This window comes from Sebastes umbrosus, chromosome 21 (genome assembly GCF_015220745.1).
Source record: "Sebastes umbrosus isolate fSebUmb1 chromosome 21, fSebUmb1.pri, whole genome shotgun sequence".
NCBI classification, from domain to species: domain Eukaryota; kingdom Metazoa; phylum Chordata; class Actinopteri; order Perciformes; family Sebastidae; genus Sebastes; species Sebastes umbrosus.
Window position 1 is genome coordinate 631167 of NC_051289.1, and position 16198 is coordinate 647364.

Here is a 16198-nt window from a genome sequence, read left to right on the forward strand (position 1 = left end):
GTCATTTATTGAAGCAAAAGTAGCAGAACTATAATGTAAACATACAAGTATATTTAGTATTTAGTCAGATATTAAGTGTACTGTGGGAGTTATGTGTTGCTTTGTCTGCTGAGAAGTGTTGTTGGATTGATTATTCTAGATGTTTGCTTTATCTAGATTAGATTTTGTTAGTGTTTTATTTGGTAGTTATTTGTTTGGTTTAATTATTATTATTATTATTATTATTATTATTATTATTTTATTAGTAGGTACAGATACAGGACCAGCATGCACCTGAGAACAGATATTTCTTTGTTCTTTCATTTGCTTGCTCGTTTGTGGAGAAATAAATCATAAGAAACTCAGAAACCTTTCATGGACAATAGACTGTTTTACCTGCGTATACCACATACCCATGGTGCACCAGTGGCCCTTTGATTTAACACTGATTTTTCTGACAAATGGCCTAAACAAAGTAAAAGTATAGAAGTATCAGCAAAATGATACTGGCGCCCAGTGGTGGAAGAAGTAGGTCTACCAGTACCAACCATGTCAGACTAGCTTGTCGTGAAGGACGCTAAATAACGCTCCGAACATACACTAAATTTTGTTAGAATTTTCTATATTTATTATTAATTTATATTTATATTTTTTATTGTTATTATTTAATTGTATTTAAATTTTAAAAATATATTATATTTTGTTATTTTATTTATCACTTATTTTACTGTATTCAGTTTGTATATTTTTACTATATTTTATCGTTAATATTTTATTGTATTTATGTTGTATAATTTTATTCTATTTTATTGTTATTTTAATAATCACCTAATTTATTGTCATTAAGTTGTATAATTTTATAATTTTATTGTTATTATTTTATTTTATTTAAGTTATATAATTTTATTTTATTTTATTGTTATTTTATTAATCACCTATTTTATTGTAATGAATTTGTAAAATTTTATTCAATTTTATTGTTATTATTTTATTGTATTTAAGTTGTTAAAATATATTATATTTCATTGATATTTTATTGATCACCTATTTTATTGTAATTAATTTTTATAGTTTTATTATATTTTATTGTTATTTTATTAATCACTTATTTTATTGTATTTAAGTTATATAATTTTATTATATTTTATTATTATTTTATTAATCACTTATTTTATTTTATTTCATTTGTAATTTTTATAATATTTTATTGTTATTATTTTATTTTTCTGCAGCCAGTGACCTCGTAGTTTGATATATAATGTGTTCATGTTTTAATAACCTGGCAGGTCTGTATCAACAGTCCGGACCACCATCTCTCGACACATCCTTTCCTCGGCTCAGCCTCGCTGTTTTAAGGTGTGCACCCACAGCCGGAGGCGGCGGCGTAGTCTGGTGGCGCCCTCTCTGGACGAGCTGCTGGAGCAGGTGAAGGTCACACTGTGATGTTATCATGAAATTCATATCCACACACGTTGAGAGGCTGTTTTTGAGCTGATGTCTGACAGATTCTTGGTCCAGATGGAATCGGTCGCTGTACTTGGATTATGATGCGGTTCAGGGATCGGCTTCCTTTGTGTTGCGTCTCAGGCAGCGAGGGTGTTCGCGTTGTCCTGCCACTTCCTGACTCTGGTCCTGGAGGACGACGGGACTCTGGTGGACTCGGAGGAGTTCTTCCAGTCTCTGCCCAACAACACGCCGCTGATGGTGCTGGAGAAGGGAGAGATGTGGATGCAGAACAAGGTGAGCATCACGACAAAATACAGAACTAGAAGGGCAGTCGGAGGTCGCAGAGCCATCTTGGTTTTTGGTAATCGCCATCTTGGTTTTTGCCCGTCGCCATCTTGGTTTTTGCCCGTCGCCATCTTGGTTTTTGTCCGTCGCCATCTTGGTTTTTGTCCGTCGCCATCTTGGTTTTTGCCCGTCGCCATCTTGGTTTTTGCCCATCGCCATGTTGGTTTTTGCCCATCGCCATCTTGGTTTTTGTCCGTCACCATCTTGGTTGTTGCTCGTTGCTATCTTGGTTTTTGCCCGTCGCCATCTTGGTTTTTGTCCGTCGCCATCTTGGTTTTTGTCCGTCGCCATCTTGGTTTTTGCCCGTCGCCATCTTGGTTTTTGCCCATTGCCATCTTGATTTTTGTCCGTCGCCATCTTGGTTTTTGCCCATCGCCATCTTGGTTTTTGTCCGTCACCATCTTGGTTGTTGCTCGTTGCCATCTTGGTTTTTGCCCATTGCCATCTTGGTTTTTGTCCGTCGCCATCTTGGTTTTTGCCCATCGCCATCTTGGTTTTTGTCCGTCACCATCTTGGTTGTTGCTCGTTGCCATCTTGGTTTTTGCCTGTCGCCATCTTGGTTTTTGTCCGTCGCCATCTTGGTTTTTGTCCGTCACCATCTTGGTTGTTGCTCGTTGCTATCTTGTGTTTTGCTCATTTAAAACCTTTTATAAGTGTAGCTTCCATTCCTCTAAAATCAAATTATTAATTTTAAATATTAAAAACGTTATTTGTAGTTTCAACCCTATCAGGTGTCATTTCTTTCCCCACATGGTGCCCCTCTCTGAGAGTCAGCTGGATGTTTAAAAGGTTCATGTTCTAACTCGTACTTTCTCCAGTTCTTCTTGCTGTACTGGTTTGAGGAGATCCTGCAGACTGAAACATGGCCTGTGCGTGTTTGGATTCGTCATAAGGAACGTTCTGGAGGATTTTATAGCTGATGTCTTTTAGTTTCTCTTAAGTGAGGCAGTAAGATCCAGGCATCACATCCAGGTTTGTGTTGACTATTCGTTTCAGATCTTCCCGAGCTTCCGTCAGCCAAAGAGGAATGGGATCGCTAAACTGACCTTTGACCTCTACAAGCTGCACCCTAAAGACTTCCTGTGCTGCCTCGCCATCAAGGCCACTCTGTGCGAGATGTACACGCTCTCCTACGACTTCAGATGCACCAACATGAAACACATCCTGAAGTGAGTTGACCTCTGCTGACCTCTGCTGGTGATCTGAGGGAGCTGCAACACAAGTCTGATCATGTTCAGTCTGCATTCTGACCTTTTTCACTTTACTTGATTCTTATCAAATGTGTGCCGTGCGTTGGTGGGAAGTAAGTACATGAACTCAAGTAGCGGCAATCCTTAAAGGGATAGTTTGGGTGTTTTGAAGGCCACCAGACTCCATTGACAAAAACAGTGATCTTTTAAAATGTTACCCTCGATGCAGCGTTAGAGCAGCAACTCCCCTGTTCTGAGAGGGAAAATCACTGTTTTTATGAATGGAGTCTGGTGGCTTTGAAGAGAGAGATATGGCGGCTTCAGTTCCCCGTCAGAAAGGGCTGTCTGACGGCGAGGTAAAGACGTGAAAATATTCTAAATACAGCCTACACTTAGGTGCCACCTTAGTTTTTTCCCCGTCACCATCTTGGTTTTTGCTCGTCGCCGCCTTGGTTTTGGCCGTCGTCATCTTGGTTTTTGTCCATCTCCATCTTCGTTTTTTGGCCGTCGTCATCTTGGGTTTTGCTTGTCAACATCTTGGGTATTGGCAGAGGTCACATTTCATGTACGTATATGATGAACCCAATAAAGTTTAAGTTAAGTTTAAGCTCTTGCTCTGAGCGTCTAATATTGCCACAGCGTGAAATGACTTGCGAAAAATCAATTAATGCTTATTTATAACACACAAAATTGGCGTGTTATTCACATGCCATTTGTTGATACCAGGCTGTTTGAGTCCATGAATGTTTCATGTCAATCCATCCAATAGACGCAACAACATCTTGGCTAAACCTCCCAGTTCAGGTACTTTGATGTCTTACTGGTGTCTTTCTGAAATCTCTGAATCTGAAGACAGCTTGTGTGTCTTCCTGTCAGGTCGCTGCTGCGCTGCCTCACCTACCTGACCAGACTGACCGGCCAGCTGCTGCTCTGCATATCTTCATCATTCCTGCAGTTCACCAGAGAGGACGACTGCTAGTGTGTGTGGTAATCCAACTTTCTGCCAAAGTGGGACTGAGTGTATAAATCCCCTCCAGCGACCAGCTGAATCATCAGTATGTGTGTATGAGACTAAATGTAAGCTTTTAAATGGCCACTCTGTTTTTATCTGAATGATCTTCCTCTTCCTCTTCCTCTTCGTCTGAGCATGTCTGAACGCTCTAAATGTCTATATCGTGTGTTACACTGTGTTACATTGTTTTCTGGATGTTTTTCTTCTGATTGGAGCCGTGAGAGTTCATATTTAATACCAAGAGAAAAAGTTGGGAGCTGCGAATGTGATTAAAATCTGACTGTAAATCGAACATATGAATAAAGATGTGCTTTTTTTTATGTTATCTAGATCTGCAAGTATCTATAAACAGAACACAAGATGTAACCACAGACTGTTTATAAGAAGTAGACGGAGTCACCGCGACGTCACCCGTTAGTTTATGGACTGCTGTTTTGGAGTCTCGAGTTCGGCATTTTGTCCTTCGCCATCTTGGTTTTTGGCCATTTGCATCTTGGTTTTTGGCCATCGCCATCTACGTTTTTAGTGGCCGCCGTCTATGTTTTTGGCCATCGCCATCTACGTTTTTGCTTGTTGCCATCTTGGTTTTTGGCTGTTGCCATACAATTAACTTTGATGAAGTGAAAACACACAGTGAAAGGGTTAAAGTTCTAAGACTAAAACACGGACAACTCCCAGACCGGACAACGCCGTGGTAGCGACCTGTCAATCAGCAGGTAGCCCCGCCCTAAAGCATCCCCTGCTTTATGGTCTATCTGACTCTAAATGGGACCATCATTCACTAAATGAACATCATGCTGTATTGAAGAAGACTTGAAACTAGCGACTGAGACCATAAACTCATGTTTACAATGTTTACTGAGGTAATAAATCAAGAGAGGAGTAGGCTCATTTTCTATCAGACTTCTATAGAACCAGAGGAGTCGCCCCCTGCTGGCTGGTAGACAGGATGAAGGTTTAAGGATCGGCTTAACTTCTCAGACCTGGAAGTTGGCGCCTGGTGGTGACAGGTTTTTAAAGAAGCAGCTTTAAATGTGTACAAAGGAGTCTCTAACTGCAGATCCACACCCCCATAGATCAGTTAATTCTCATCCAAAGGTCACCAAGTACAGAGTGATGTTTTATATTTCATTGTCTGCTTTGAGTTACTTTCTTTCCTACAGCTTGTTCTCTGTCGGATGAAGCAGTCATCAGGGTTTTACAGCTCTCAGTGCTGTGTAAACTGACACTGCTGCAGGCCTCAGCAGCAGCTGACCCGTGCTTCATCATGTCTCTGTGGGAATGTCCGGCACATGTTCCCTCACTGGGTCTCAGGGCGTTGATTGGACAGTTTAGAGAGACATGTAAGTGACTAGTTCACTACTCTGGAATCACACATTTCCACATAAGTGTGTATCAGTTTGAAGTATTGAAGTATTTCTGTGGGACAAACAAAACAATGACGGGTTTTATGCTGAGTGGGACAAACTGGGGTGGCCCCTCAGAGGGCGTGGTCTGGTGAAAGCATGTGAGAGGAGGAGGAAGAGGAGGAGATGAAGCTCCCGTTTAACAGACTAGCATCCGGCAGCGGGAGGACCGACAAAACCCAAGACCAGCACTCGAGAGAGACCGACAGGAGGAAAGATGAGGGAAATAGTTCACATCCAGGCCGGACAGTGTGGGAACCAGATCGGGACCAAGGTAGGTAGAAGCTCTGATATTCAATGTGTGAGTTTATTCTTCTCTGGCATCACTGAAGCTTTCTCATTATACATTCTTCCAAATTACAATCCTATAAAGAAGTATGTTCTTGCACTGAAACACTCCTGCTGCCGTGTCCTGACTGTACGGACACACAACAACGTGATCCAAACCAACACAACTTTAAGCTTCCAAAGATGACAAATGTTTCGTATAATTTTGTGTGAAAATGATGCAAAGCCACGTGGAATATGTTTGAATGTTTCACTCATGAGAAGCTTTAAAACTACTTCCATGTTAATGGATTGAGGTGTCGCCTCTAAGTTCATTAAGTCCAGTGCAACCAGCACGCTCATTATGGAATAACACTGATTAACAGGAATATAGATCCTACCATAAACACATATCGTACAATAAAGCTTTATAACGCTAATAATTTAGAATCTGTCTTATCTGATACGGGACTTTAACAAATACGTTTGCAGTAAATTCAATTAAAATAGCAAAGTTATAATGAGACTAAAGGAAACTTTTTTTTCTCGTGAAGTTATGACTTTATTCTCATAATATTACAACTTTTTTCTCGTAAAGTTATGACTTTATTCTCGTTATATTATGACTTATTTTTCTCGTAAAGTTATGACTTTATTCTCGTAATATTACGTCTTTTTTTGGTCTACTATGGCTCTTTTGGAGGTAAAGGTCACTGACCCCTAGTCCAGGTAAAGGCTCAGTTCACCCAAATCATAAAAAGACATAATTTCTGGTGTGTAGTCGTGCAGATCTCTGAGTCAGAGGGTGTGAGCAGCGTGTCAGTAAACGCACCGTACAGACAGGAAGTCACCAGGTCTTCTTCTTCTTCTTCTCTTTTTCTGCTGCTGCTGCGGTGACTCGGGTCAGTTCTGGGAAGTGATCAGCGACGAGCACGGCATCGACCCCGCGGGGAGCTACGTGAGTGACTCGTCTCTCCAGCTGGACAGGGTCAACGTCTACTACAATGAGGCGTCCTGTAAGTACAACACCACAGTAGAGGCGTGAGAGCGAGTCACACACTTCCTGTGAGACGACTGCTGATGGTCTGACTTTGGTTTCTACTGGAAATAAATCACATTTCACCTCTGAAACCAAAAGAAAAGCTGCTCAGGGCGGTCAGGGAGACGTAGACATTAAGTCGTCTGAAAGTATTTAAAAAGAAACAACTGATGCTAGGGAGGACCGGTCTCGTTTCACAGGTTAAAAACATTTTGGTGCCAGAAAGTGACGACTCTTCTCTGTTTGTGCAGCGCATAAATACGTCCCCCGGGCCGTGCTGGTGGACCTGGAGCCAGGAACCATGGACAGCGTACGCTCAGGAGCCTTCGGACAACTCTTCAGACCGGACAACTTCATCTTTGGTAACGATCGCCGGCTTTTCCTCAACAGATTTATTCAGGGTCTGATTCAGTTGGCAAAAAAGTCGTAATATTACGAAAATAAAGTCATAAATTTACGATAAAAAAAGTCGTAATATTACGAGAAGAAAAGGAAATAACATGTAAAATTACGACTTTATAATATTCTGACTTTATTCTCTAAATCTCAGATTTATTATTATATTATTATACTCCGTCGTACCGTCGTACCATAGACCTACAAAAATGATCAATAAAAATGAAAATGTAAACAAAGAACAGTTATTCATTCTTTGCCTAAAATGGCTCTGTTGATCGTGAAGGTCGCTGACCCCTGGCGTAGCGTGATCTCGGTTGTTCGGGTCAGTGGAGCCAGACAAGGAGAGGATGCCCTGGGTGTGTTGAACTTCCTGGTTCAGGCGTCTGGAGCAGCGATTAAACTTTCCAGCTTTAAATCTGCATCGTAAACAGAATGAAAAAGAAATAAACGGACGTCTCAGTAGAAGAAGCTCTGTCCGTCTGCCCCCCCACCCCTCCACCCACCTCCCACCGCCGGCAAATGTGTCACCAGTCGAGTGTGTGTCTGCACGCACATTCCCATCTGTCGTGGCGATCAGTTTACATTTCACACATGGTTCTTTTTCTCTATGCCGATCGGTTGTCTGCAGGTCAGACGGGTGCCGGGAACAACTGGGCCAAAGGTCACTACACGGAGGGGGCGGAGCTGGTGGACTCGGTTCTGGACATAGTGAGGAAGGAGTGTGAGCACTGCGACTGTCTCCAGGTGATGAAGGACTTCATGCTTTCTAGATGTTTATGTGTCAACCTGATCTCTCTGAAGGTTTATCAATAGAACGATTCATCATGTCGCGTTTTTACGAGGGCTGTCAAAGTTAACGCTAATAACGCGTTGATATTCCCGGAGGTTGTAGCGGGTAGTCACTTTATGCTCCTCTGGGAAGCAAAAGAGTTTAATAAATAAATAAATATTCATCATATTGTTATTGTTCAACACAGGACATTAAAATTATGACAATAGAATAGAAATAATTTAGTTTTACTTTTGTAGGCGGACGTTTTGTAGGCGATAAACGTTCTTTGGTCGTAGTTGGAGAAGTTTCAGTTGGTGGCATTCTGCAACCTCGCCACTAGATGCCGACAAATCTGACTCACTGCTCCTTTTAGAGAGCGCTGTTAGAGAAAGCCTGAGATTCATTCATTCATTCATTCAAACTGACTGTAAACTACAGCTGCAACTCTCCACTATAAATTCATGATTGATTAGTTTGTCAAACACTGGCTGGTCAAAACGATGCATTAATGTTCCAACAAGACTCTGGTTTACTGGTAGAGATGCATAAATAAAGACATTGATCCAATCCATCCGATCAGCATCAACTAGAGCTGCGGTAATAACGCAAATTCATTTTAACACCACTAATTTCTTTCAACACATTAACGCAACTTGTGATTTTTAGGTTATAGCGGTTCAGTTTTAAAGCCAGAGTGAAGATACTGGTATCATGTGAAACTAGAAAACCTGAAGGATCCATTGGTATTGAAAAACATATCTGATAAATTCCCATAAAAAGTCGGTAAAAAGTCTGAAAAAAAGTCTGAATAAAAATCTGAAAAATGTCAGAATAAAGTCCGAAAAATGTTCGAAAAAAAGATTCGAAAAATGTCTGAAAATGGCCAAAAGATAGCCTGAAAACTTCCGAAAGAAAGTCTGAAAAATGTCGGAAAAAAGCCTGAAAAATGTCCAAAAAATAGTCAGAAAATGTTGGAATAAAGTCAGAAAAATGTTGGAAAAAAATATCCTCAAAATGTCTGAAAATGGCCAAAAAATAATCTGAAAATGTCCAAAACAAGTCAGAAAAATTACGGAAAAAAAGTCAGAAAAACGTCAGAATAAAGTCAGAAAAATGTTCGAAAAAAAGATTCGAAAAATGTCTGAAAATGTCCAAAAAATAGTCGGATATGTTGGAAAAAAGTCAGAAAAATGTTGGAAAAAATATCCTCCAAATGTCTGAAGATGGCCAAAAAATAACCGAAAAATTACCGAAAAAAAGTTTGAAAAATGACAGAAAAAAGTCTGAAAAATAGTCTGAAAAAGTCTGAAAATCTTCGAAAAAAAAATTCTCAAAATGTCTGAAATGGCCAAAAAATAATTTGAAAATGTCCAAAACAAGTCAGAAAAATTCAGAAAAAATTCATAAAAACGTCACAATAAAGTCCGAAAAATGTAAAAAAAAAAAAAAGATTCGAAAAATGTCTGAAAATGGCCAAAAAATAATCAGAAAATGTCCAAAAAAAGTCGGGAAAATGTCTGAAAAAAGTCTGAAAATGGCCAAAAAGTAATCTGAAAATGTTCAAAACAAGTCAGAAAAATGACGGAAAAAAGTAAGAAAAATGACGGAAAAAAGTCAGAAAAACGTCAGAATAAAGTCGGAAAAATGTCCAAAAAAAGTCTGAAAAATGTCGGAAAAAAGTCTGAAAATGGCCAAAAAATAATTTGAAAATGTCCAAAACAAGTCAGAAAAATTACAGAAAAAATTCAGAAAAACGTCACAATAAAGTCCAAAAAATGTAAAAAAAAAAAAAAAATATTCGAAAAAAGTCTGAAAAACATTCGAAAAAAATATTCGAAAAATGTCTGAAAATGTCAAAAAACTGTCCGGAAAATGTTCGAAATAAAGGCAGAAGAAAACCTGATGAATCTATCAGGTACAACCATGTCATACTAGCTTGTCATGAAGGAGGTTAAATAACGCTTCAAACTTGCACTAAATAAAAAAAAAATAAAAAAAAAAAATTACAAAAAAAATCACATATCACACTGTTGAGCCAATCATTGTCACCGCAGACAGCCGTAAGCAGACCAAAACATGTCTGTAGCGCAGAGTATCAAGAAGGCTGCTGACAGCTGGTATCGAATGTCAGATTTCTAATCTATTTTAGATATTTGATTTAGATAAAGTTCTCGTCTGGCTGCTTGTATTTAGACAATATTTAACATTTGAGAACTTTGTCTGATCTCGTAGAATGAAAATCAAAGTAAGGTATAAACAAGGAATAGTTTTTGGTATCTGGACCACAACTCAGGTATCGTTTCGTCATGATGAAGAATAAACCTACAGCTCCATGGGTCTGAGGTCATGCACGTCTACTGAAAGTACCAAATAATTACATATAAATATCATAAGCCTGATCTACTGTACGTATCTGACATCTTTCTGGTCACTGTTGTTGCTGTGAAATAAACAACTTCCGGCTGTAATTCTGCCTGCAGGGTTTCCAGCTGACTCACTCCCTGGGGGGGGGCACCGGCTCCGGCATGGGCACCCTGCTGATCAGCAAGATCCGGGAGGAGTACCCCGACCGGATCATGAACACCTTCAGTGTCATGCCCTCACCCAAGGTATCGGAGGGGTTCAGCACTGAGGGATGGAGGGCTGGATGGGTAGAAACCAAACCCCCCCGCTCCTTGATGCTCACTTTACATAGCGGCCAAACGGCGGCACTGTAACCTCCGTGTCCGTCACGTGATGCCGTTGGGCCCAAAAAGACTTTTCCCATCTAGACCAGCGGTCAGCAACCTGCAGCTCTTCAGCTCCTCTCCAGAGGCTCCCCGTGGATTATTAATAACTGTTCTTTGTTTTCATTTTTATTTATCATTGTTGTAGGTCTATGGTACGACGGTACGATGGAGTATTAGGGCCACATTGAGGAAAATAAATAAATCTGAGATTTAGAGAATAAAGTCGTAATATTAGTGTATATATATATATATATATATATAGTAGTATAGTAGTACTAATTTTACAATTTTCTTTTTTCTCGTAAAGTTATGACTTTTTTCTCGTAATATTCTGACTTTATTGTGTAAATCTCAGATGTGTTTTCCCTCAATGTGGCCCTAATACTCCGTAGTACATTGTCTCTTTGGCCCTCACTGCATTAGACTGATATACTATATACTTAGACTGTAAACTGTGTTACCTTCATCACAATGATCACATGTTTTGCGGCTCCAGACAGATTGTTGTGTCTCTTTAGATAGTAAAGGTTGCTGACCCCTGGTCTAGACTTTCATTGGGAAAGAGACGTCTGTAACTCAGACGATCATTTATTTTGAGGTGAATCATGAATCCAGCGTTATTCTGAACTCCACTTCTCTGTTTCTCTTTCACCTCTCCTCCTCGCTGACACGCCAACACGTCTTTAAACTGATGTCCTGTTGACCCATCAGGTGTCGGACACCGTGGTGGAGCCGTACAACGCCACCCTGTCGGTCCACCAGCTGGTTGAGAACACAGACGAGACCTACTGCATCGACAACGAGGCCCTTTACGACATCTGCTTCCGCACGCTGAAGCTCACGACGCCCACCTACGGCGACCTCAACCACCTGGTGTCGGCCACCATGAGCGGCGTGACGACCTCGCTCCGTTTCCCCGGGCAGCTCAACGCGGACCTCCGCAAGCTGGCCGTCAACATGGTGCCCTTTCCCAGACTCCACTTCTTCATGCCGGGGTTCGCTCCTCTGACGGCGCGGGGCAGCCAGCAGTACCGAGCGCTCACCGTCCCCGAGCTAACCCAGCAGATGTTCGACGCCCGGAACATGATGGCGGCCTGCGACCCTCGCCACGGACGGTACCTGACCGTCGCCTGCGTCTTCCGTGGGCCCATGTCCATGAAGGAGGTGGACGAGCAGATGCTGAACGTCCAGAACAAGAACAGCAGCTACTTCGTGGAGTGGATCCCCAACAACGTCAAGGTGGCCGTCTGCGACATCGCTCCCCGGGGGCTCAAGATGGCCGCCACCTTCATCGGCAACAGCACGGCCATCCAGGAGCTGTTCAAGCGGATCTCAGAGCAGTTCTCCGCCATGTTCCGCCGAAAGGCCTTCCTGCACTGGTTCACGGGCGAGGGAATGGACGAGATGGAGTTCACAGAGGCGGAGAGCAACATGAACGACCTGGTGTCCGAGTACCAGCAGTACCAGGAGGCCACCGCCAACGACGGCGAGGAGAACTTTGAGGACGAGGAGGACGAGATCGTCGAGTAAGGAGATCGAACGTGTCCGGTAAAAGTCTGAGGCAACACTGGTAGAGGGATCGCGGGATGTCAGAGTAATAACATTAAGTAATAACAAATAGACAAGAAAAAAAAGTCGTAATACTACGAGAATAAAGTCATAACTTTACGAGAAAAAAAAATAACGCAAAATTACTACTACCATACTACTATATATATATATATATATATATGTATATATATATATATATATACACTAATATTATGACTTTATTCTCTAAATCTCAGATGTATTTTTTTCCTCAGTGACAAACCTCATAACGTCAACAATAATAATACTGAACTATTTAGGGAATCTATTTTATAAGTGTCCGACCAACAGTCAACGTTGGTTTCTTTAGACACTGACGAAAGTCTTTCTCCAACTTTAACCACGTAGTTTCTGTGCTTTCACCATAGAGGCATCACAATAATAAAAATAATAATAATAATAATAATAATAATAATAATAATAATAATAATAAATCAGTAATTGAATGCGGTGAATGTGTGCAGTAGGTGTCATAAATGCACGGACATACACAAGGTGGTAAAAGTCGATGGTGGAAAGACGACGCGTGATTCCCGGTCAACCCTTTTTGTATTGTGTTTGAGTGTTTGTTGTTTTCAACATGTGATTTTTGTACCCGTCTCGAGTGTCTGCAGAGAGGTTGAAATAAAAGCTTCTTTCAAGGCCTTGCACTGTGACAGTAAGTTCAGTACGTTACTACCTGGTTATGTTTAGGCAACTACCTCTCATGGTTTGGATTCAAATAAGAACGTCTGTTACATAACTTATATACGTTATTTAAAATGAGTTAAAGTTGACTTTTGGTTTCGCACGGGACACAAACAGCGATTTCCTGGGTGACGGTCCTGTGTTTGTTGGACCCATCCATTATATTACATCACCTGACTTCCTTCTTTATTCTTAAATTATTTGGGGATAAAATGAGGTTTAAATGAATTCCTTATTGCACACTGAGTATCCTGCTATGCAAATAGTTTCCTTGTTTGGCGTTGTTTTGAGCTCTCAATTTGCTGGACGTGATTGTAATTTAATTTCTTCACTCTCAAAGCATTTAAAAATATCACATTTTAAAACTAAATTCCAATTCTCTGGGACACTTTAAGGTTTCGATCACTGATTTTCTGCCTGGTTCGACATGATCTGCTCAAGTTTGTGCATATTTGACCAAAAAACCTGACTCTTCTTTATATGTGAAACTTTCTGTTGACAAAACGTCAAAGTGCAGCTGAACTGCTTCCTGTTTGCTCCGGATTACGGCGGCGTTTCAAATCCTAACAACGGGCGGTACCCTTAAGGGTCCCCGTTTGGGGGGTTTGAAAATATGGTCACCTCATGTTAAACAGGAGAATCTGTGAAGTGTTGGAGGTATTGCTAAATGCTTTAAATAAAGAGTTTTGTTGAGGTCACTGTTTTAGGACCTTAAGTCACCTCGCTGTACCGACACAGCACCACATCAGCCCGTCAACGGCGTGTTAATCTCCCTCGTGTGTGCGGGACCTGATTTCCCAGCAGTTCTGTTTGTGCGGTGGATTATGTGGACAAAAAAAACGCTCGGCTCATGTCTGTCGGCCTGAGCTGATGTCTGCGGATCTATTCTCCACCGGCGGGCTCTTTGTATCTCTGCAACACGAGGCATTCAGCAGACTCGCGTACAGTAGAGCGATAATCAATCCACTCAAAGCGTTGTTATCGCCGCTATGACTCATCTACCGGACAGTTCGTCTGGTCCTCGCTGTTTCAAAAGGCTGTTTGAGAGCTAAGACTGTGTTGTAGGGGTAGAAATAGGGGTAGGGAGCGGGGCTAAGGAATGTATTATATCAGTGACGGCACAAACGTCCAGCTGCTGTCTCGGTCAGGAAGCCAGCTGGGACAGAAATAAGTCTCGCCTGTCTGAATCTTTTTTTCTGGGGGAAGCAGCGTAGCATATTCCCACGGATGTGTTCACATTGCAGTCAATACAGACTACACGGTGTAAACATGACGCTCCAAAAGCAAGAACGACGTTCTTATTGCACACTAAATGCAAAGTATCGTGTCATTTAAGCCCCTTTTAGCACGACCAGGCTGAGCAGCAGGTTAAAGCATTGAAACAAACAGTCTAACGTGCTGCTGGCATCCTCTGGAGGCTGCAGCGTTTATTACAACCAACCAACAATATGATGACTCATCTATTCAGAGAGTCTGACCAGTAGTGGAGGTGAAGGTTTGTCCTGAAGGTGGTGAAAGAGCAAAGGTCATGCAGTCATTAAGTTCTGAAGGGTTTGTTCTTTTGAGAGAGGGAACGAGAAAAGAACATTTTGAAAACTGAATTGAAACAGATACTAGAAAGCACACAGCAACTGTGAGGACGTGGCAAGGAGAGCAGGGCTGATGAGAGAAGTGGGAACAGGTGAGTCGGAGGGCGGGGCTGGCAGTCAGAGGGCAGCCAGTGGATGGTTGGAGGATGTCAGATCTGGAGAGAGAGAGGAGAGTACATGACCTGGGGGAAGTGAGGGGTAGTATACAATAGTCCTTTTTCTCTCAGGACGGTTCCTAACGGAGTGAAATGACCCTCTCAGTCTCTCAGTAGCAGCCGTGATGAGAGCTGTTTGAATCTCTAAATGCTGAGGAAAGGAGCTTCAATGCTTCCTTTCTTATCTCCTTCAGCAGAGGGTACACTGGAGCATCCTTTACCAAAGGAAAGGAGAGAATAACATCCCACAGTTCCTTGCGGCCGCAGCATTTAAAGCGACGCACCATTCATGATAACCGTTCATGATAACAAACAATATGCTCATCTTGCACATTATTTTCATACGCTCATATACTAATTGGGATTCATGTTTAATATGAGTGGACAGTGACAACCGCTTAGTTTCCCTTTATTTTTAATTATTTATTTATTTTGAACATGTAACAAATACCTCAGTAAAAAACAAAACCAGAATAACTAATAAAATAATCAATTAACAAATAATCAACATAAATACATATTACATGTCAGTATCTGATCCTACACCTTCTCCATAACTCCAACAATGAACTTAATATTTATCCTATATTCCTGTTTATTGGTAATGAAGTGATGTTTATCACCGGTTGTCCTCGTTAGGTCAGATGATCTTTATTATCTGTTGATAGTGTTCCAGCAGCAGGAGGAGGAGCTGTGGTATCTCTCTTTAACACACCGCGGGTGAAGCAGTCTGTCACTGAAAGAGCTGTTTAAGAACACACGGAGGGAGCAGCACCTTTTGTAGTCCCTCTTCAGAACATTGTAGTTTCATCACAGCAGACCTGCGTCACTAACATCCACCGCCGTCGCATCATAATGACGGAGCTTAAAGTGAAAGAGCAGTCGGATTCTCTGAACACCACGGTTGTTTTTTCCTGAGTCCTTCTGAATTCTCCTTCTCATCTTTCCCTGACCTCATGACATTTTCCATCGAGGTCAAGGAGAAGTGGTCAGGAAAAGATGTCATTTTTGGCCTTTTCAAACGCAGCCCTGGTAAAACAACCAAGAGACTAGACAGTCCTCATCACACAAAACCAGCTCCATGAAGAAATGGTTCTCCCGGTCTGGTGTGGAAGACCTCAGCCTCATCCAGCAGCAGCTTCGTGCTTTTATTTATTAAGTTTCTCTAACACAGTGTGAGTGACAGGACAGATTTAATGTAACTGAGTTTCTCTGTTGGTCCTTCATCAGGAGCTGGGAGGCGGAGCAGCAGTTTGACGAGCCAATCAGAGAGCAGGAAAGCCCAATCAATTAAAGGCAGAGGCGGGTCGTCGTCTGGGAAAAAAACCTGCAATGTGAATGTTCGGCCGATGAGACTGGTATCAGTCGCTATACGCCCCATAGATGTGGGTCATTAGGGGCCTACTGCACTAGTATTGTAACCACAATGGAAAAAATACTTTCAAGTGAAAATTCAGCGTCAATATATCGAAGTAAAGACTCAGAAATAAAAAAAGAAACCAGTTGATTATTTCTCGTCCAAAATACAGCAATGTGTTTCCTCTTTAACCCTCTGAGACCCACGATAGACCCGTTTCTGTCTTTCTAAGGGGG

The 16198-nt window shown here is 41.5% G+C and overlaps 3 protein-coding genes across 4 annotated transcripts in view; all 3 read left to right on the forward strand.

Annotated features, from left to right (window-relative positions):
- Positions 1-4261, forward strand: part of cidea (cell death inducing DFFA like effector a) — a 4535-nt gene extending 274 nt beyond the window's left edge. The window contains exons 2-5 of the mRNA XM_037756945.1: positions 1266-1404; positions 1567-1719; positions 2767-2939; positions 3837-4261. Coding sequence (XP_037612873.1) covers positions 1266-1404; positions 1567-1719; positions 2767-2939; positions 3837-3939 — 568 coding nt within the window. The 3' untranslated portion in view covers positions 3940-4261. The remainder of the gene's footprint in view (positions 1-1265; positions 1405-1566; positions 1720-2766; positions 2940-3836) is intronic.
- The window catches only part of LOC119480982 (NACHT, LRR and PYD domains-containing protein 12-like), a 705305-nt gene that overhangs the window by 241557 nt on the left and 447550 nt on the right, over positions 1-16198 (forward strand). The window lies entirely within an intron of this gene.
- tubb6 (tubulin, beta 6 class V) lies at positions 5307-16172 on the forward strand. 2 transcript variants are annotated; one of them, XM_037757661.1, is made up of 7 exons: positions 5307-5652; positions 6553-6661; positions 6936-7046; positions 7712-7827; positions 10336-10464; positions 11296-12110; positions 15836-16172. In XM_037757661.1, exons 1-7 carry the CDS (start codon positions 5596-5598, stop codon positions 15897-15899), a joined length of 1401 nt encoding a protein of 466 aa, XP_037613589.1. In that variant the 5' UTR covers positions 5307-5595; the 3' UTR covers positions 15900-16172. The 2 variants fall into 2 exon arrangements, with proteins under 2 accessions (XP_037613589.1, XP_037613588.1); XM_037757660.1 differs by lacking the exon at positions 15836-16172 and having other exon boundaries at positions 5311-5652; positions 11296-12830.

Bases quoted from the DNA above. Each gene is read 5' to 3' on its own strand.
- tubb6 (XM_037757661.1), top strand. From the start codon at position 5,596: ATGAGGGAAATAGTTCACATCCAGGCCGGACAGTGTGGGAACCAGATC. The intron at 6,662-6,935 runs GTAAGTACAACA...CTGTTTGTGCAG, and splicing joins CTACTACAATGAGGCGTCCT to CGCATAAATACGTCCCCCGG. The intron at 10,465-11,295 runs GTATCGGAGGGG...TTGACCCATCAG, and splicing joins GTGTCATGCCCTCACCCAAG to GTGTCGGACACCGTGGTGGA.